The sequence below is a fragment of the Helobdella robusta genome (assembly GCF_000326865.2).
Source record: "Helobdella robusta unplaced genomic scaffold HELROscaffold_406, whole genome shotgun sequence".
Lineage (NCBI taxonomy): Eukaryota > Metazoa > Annelida > Clitellata > Rhynchobdellida > Glossiphoniidae > Helobdella > Helobdella robusta.
In genome coordinates, this window is record NW_008704925.1 from 1 (window position 1) to 4,546 (window position 4,546).

The 4,546-nt window shown below is 31.8% G+C and overlaps 2 protein-coding genes across 2 annotated transcripts; both read right to left on the reverse strand.

The window, feature by feature from the left end:
• Positions 1-280: 280 nt before the first annotated feature.
• HELRODRAFT_92732 (hypothetical protein) lies at positions 281-583 on the reverse strand (the record flags this gene model as incomplete). The annotated part of the gene is made up of 1 exon (XM_009025281.1): positions 281-583. One exon carries the CDS (start codon positions 581-583, stop codon positions 281-283), a length of 303 nt encoding a protein of 100 aa, XP_009023529.1.
• A 1,634-nt stretch (positions 584-2,217) lies between these two features.
• HELRODRAFT_153864 (hypothetical protein) lies at positions 2,218-2,370 on the reverse strand (the record flags this gene model as incomplete). The annotated part of the gene is made up of 1 exon (XM_009025282.1): positions 2,218-2,370. A coding segment is annotated over one exon (153 nt), but the record flags the coding sequence as incomplete, so codon positions are not given.
• Positions 2,371-4,546: the final 2,176 nt, after the last annotated feature.

Sequence of the window (4,546 nt, forward strand, 5' to 3'; positions counted from 1 at the left end):
CTAAATTTTGATCGAACTCTAAACATTGATAGATTTCTAACAACTCATTCTGATAATCCAAAAGTTTATAACGTGTAAGTTCTTATTAGAGTAAGCTACCATTTTAATTTTTTCGTTTTTAAACACAATTTGTTTCGTTTCGCTCGTTTTAGTTTCCGTTAAGGAAATCTGCACTAGCGACAACATAAAAATTTGTCTACTTCAAAATTTAAAATTATTCCTTAAAAAATCAAAAATAAAAGTAAATTGACATCGAATATAATCACATTTCAAATTATCGTTATATAATATCATCAAGTTCATACTGAAAAGGTTTAGTCGCGATGTAGATGATGACGAGTATACCGCAATCTTCTTTAACATCAATGAAGTAGTTGGAATATTTCGCCCTTTTGAAGACAATATCTTTGCGGCAACATGGACAACTGCCTTTGTTTTCGAGCCACAAGTCCAAACATTTGAAATGGAATGCGTGTTTGCAACCCATTTCGCAGATGAAGGAACTTTGCACAAACTCTTCGCTGCATATGCAACACTTCTCGTTTATAAACCTGTCATTGATGTACGGCAGAAAATATCTCATATTCTTCATTTTCTCTTGACGGAAACTGTCCCGGTAAAAAATTTCTGCATTGAAATTAAAGCCACCAGGCGACATCGTCACGTCTACGTAGCGATTCAATGATTCTGGTAAAACACTGGAAAGATAAAAATCTTGCAACATTTTCATTAAAGAGTACTGACGATCAACAGGCAATGAGTTGAAATCTGACATTGTTCGGATCATGATATCTACTGAATTGGATTTGCCTAAAGCTAACATTTCCGAAAGCTCTTTCACTTAACAGTTTGGTAGTTCACAGTTGTTGTTATCAACCAAATATCTCTCTAATTTGGCAATGTTTGCTCTAATTTCATTTGTAAAAAAAAATCATTCAAGTAATTTGCGATAGCTTCGTTAACAAACGATTCGGCATGTGCAGATTTTAAATATTTTAACCTCGTTGCGATACATTTATTGATCTTACAAATATTGTGACATTTGTATCTTTATATATTTAGTATCTTTTGGACGTTTATTGAATAAACTGAGATATCGTAACGCACACTTGTGATAAATTGAATTTATATTAAATAAAACATATAAAACATCACATGGCGCAGTCAACAATTGTTTAAATATTATATATTACAAATAAATGTTTAAACGATAGTATATGTTTTATCAATAAAATAATGACTGACGTTTTTAAAGGTTTTCAACCGCCTCCGGCGTTGAAGTTCGATCAAGGCAATGTTGAAAAGAGCTGGAAAGTATGGATACAGAGATTTGAGCTATTTCTTCTTGCTTCTCCATTGGACTAGCTTCCATAAAGGTACAAGTTGCGATGTTTCTGAGTTGGATTAGTGATGAAGGACTTCACATTTTCAACACATTCACTTTTGACCCGCCAGAGGACACAGATAAAATAATTGTAGTAAAAGCGAAATTTGAAGAGTATTGCTCACCACGTAAAAACGTTGTTTTCGAAAGGTACCAATTTGGAAAACCTCACAATCCACAAATGAGCCAGTAGATTCATTTGTAACCACGCTACGTGTCCAAACATTTAAAATGGAATGCGTGTCTGCAACTCATTTCGTAGATGAAGGAACTTTGCACAAACTCTTCGCTGCATATGCAACGCTCCTCGTTTATAAACTTGTTATTAATGTACGGCAAAAAATATCTGATATTTTTAATTTTCTCTTGACGGAATGCATCCCAATAAAAAATTTCTGCATTGAAATTGAACCCACCATCCGACACCGTCACGTTTACGTAGCGATTCAATGATTATTCTTTAAAACCCGGAAAGGATAAATGCACAACACAATTTGTTTCGTTTCGCTTGTTTTAGTTTTCGTTAGGGAAATCTGTGCTAGCGACAACATAAAAATTATAAAATTGTCCACTTCAAAATTTAAAATGATTTTTTCATCAAAGATAAAAGTAAATTGACATCGACTATGATCACATTTTAAATTATTTAAAACATCAAAAATAATAAGCAGAATAGCGATATCATGAAATTTAGAAATACATTATCGTTATATAATATCATCAAGTTCATACTGAAAAGGTTTAATAACGATGTAGATGATGACGAGTATACTGCCATCTTCTTTGTTATCAATGAAGTAGTAGTAGTTGGAATCTTTCTCCCTTTTAAAGGCAATATCTTTGCGGCAACATGGACAACTGCCTTCGTTTTCGAGCCACATGTCCAAACATTTGAAATGGAATGCGTGTCTGCAACTCATTTCGTAGATGAAGGAACTTTGCACAAACTCTTCGCTGCATATGCAACATTCCTCGTTTATAAACTTGTCTTTGATGTACGGCAGAAAATATCTCATATTCTTCATTTTCTCTTGACGGAAACTGTCCCAGTAAAAAATTTCCGCATTAAAATTAAAGCCATCAGCCGACATCGTCACGTCTACGTGGTGATCCAATGATTCTTCTGCTAAAACACTGGAAAGATAAAAATCTTGCAAAATTTTCATTAAAGAGTACTGACGATCAACAGGCAATGAGTTGAAATGTGACATTGTTCTGATCACGATATCTATTAAATTTGATTGGCCTATAGCTAACATTTTAGAAAGCTTTTTCACTTCACGGTTTGGTAGTTCGCAGTTTATGTTATCAACCAAATATCTTTCTAATTTAGTAATGTCTGCTCTAATTTCCTTTGAAATGTAGTCACACAGGTAATTTTTGATAGCTTTCTTAACACAATTTTCCAATGCGATAGCATTTGTTGCTTCCATAATGATCTGATTTCTATTTAAACTCCTATGTAATGTTTCAAATTAACCACTTCTAACTTCTAGCTAGACTGATAGTTGAATGTCCAAAATAATACCAACTCTTCATTTATATAGCAAATGAAGGAAGAAAAGAAAATTAGAAAAATAACATGAATATTTGTGACTTTGAACGTCTTTGAAAGAAGTGACATCAAAACATAGTTTGAATAAAATGAATTATCGTTATTCATTTTGACCAAAGTTAATTTGTTAAGTAAAATTTTTTTGTAGAATGAAATTAATAAAACAATTTTATTTTTTAAGATTTCGACAAATTTTTTATGATTTAATTTGTTTATCGTTCAAAGTATTTTTATTGGTTAAATGTAATTTTAAATGTCAAAGTCAAACCATTTCAAAGTTCTTAATTTTAATCTTTATTTCTATAGATATATATATATACCTGGTTATTTCAAGTAAAATCTCACCTAATTTTGATGATTTTTTTGGTTTTTCCAACTTTGGTTTTAATTTAATTACCTCTAAAAAATTATAATTATTACTTTTAACAGCATTAACATCCTAACTATTAACAAAACATAATGTTACAGACGTGAGATTGAGGTAAAAACTTATAGTTAGAAATTGCTTGTAAACTAATTAGAAGGCGTAAATAATGAAAATTGTTGTAAATTCAATATAAACAACGCAGAAGAGTATAAAAGAGAAAGAGTAACAGACAGGGAGAGACACACAAGAGAGAGAACAGGTAAAATAAGCTGAACACAGTGACGTCAAGAATCCACGTAGAGAGAAATAACCATACCCCACAAGTTCGAGGAGTCGGTTACATGTTATTTACTTAGTTACTTGGATTAATTTATTGTTTCCATACCGCACAAGTTCAAGGGGTTGGTTATAACAATAATTAGAAAAAAACTCAAATACTTTTCAATACAAACACACATAATCGCGGACAAACTTGTGCGCCAACTTTTTACGTTTCTTAAGTGTATATAAATAGGCCGAGGCTGAAATTTTTTTTTTCTAGAGATCAAACTCTAAACACTGAGAGATTTCTTACAACTCATTCTTATAAACCAAAAGTATGCAACGTGTAAGTTCTAATTTCTAGTGTATAACCTAAGATTTGTAAATTTTAAATATTCAAAATATGTATATGTAATTTATATAATTTCACCTTGAATTATCGTGTGTTTTGTTTTCATTAGTTATTTGATTCGACGCATGTACTGCACACCAGCAAAATTAAAGAGAGAGAGAGAGATACAGACAGGGAGAGACACACAAAAGAGAGTGGAAAACAGATTAGAAAAAAGCATAACACAGTGACGTATTGAAGCTATAACATCGGTGCTGGTAGTTACGAGGTCGAGATGTTATATGCTGTATTTTAACGATTTTATTGAATGAATAGACAAATGAATGATCATAGCAATACACAGAAATGATTGCCAGCACTGTTTTCTTTCTGATAAATTCACCTTTTCAGGTGTTAAGAAATAACCATACGCCACAAGTTCAAGTGGTCGGTTATAACAATAATTAAAAAAGAACTCAAACACATACACGTGGACAAACTTGTAGGCCAACTTTTGACGTTCCTTAAATTCAAATGTATATAAAAAGGCCTCGGCTAAAATTTTTTGCTTTCTATAAATCAAACTCTAAACATTGAGAGATATCTTACAACTCATTCTGATTAACCAAAAGTATATAACGTGTAAGT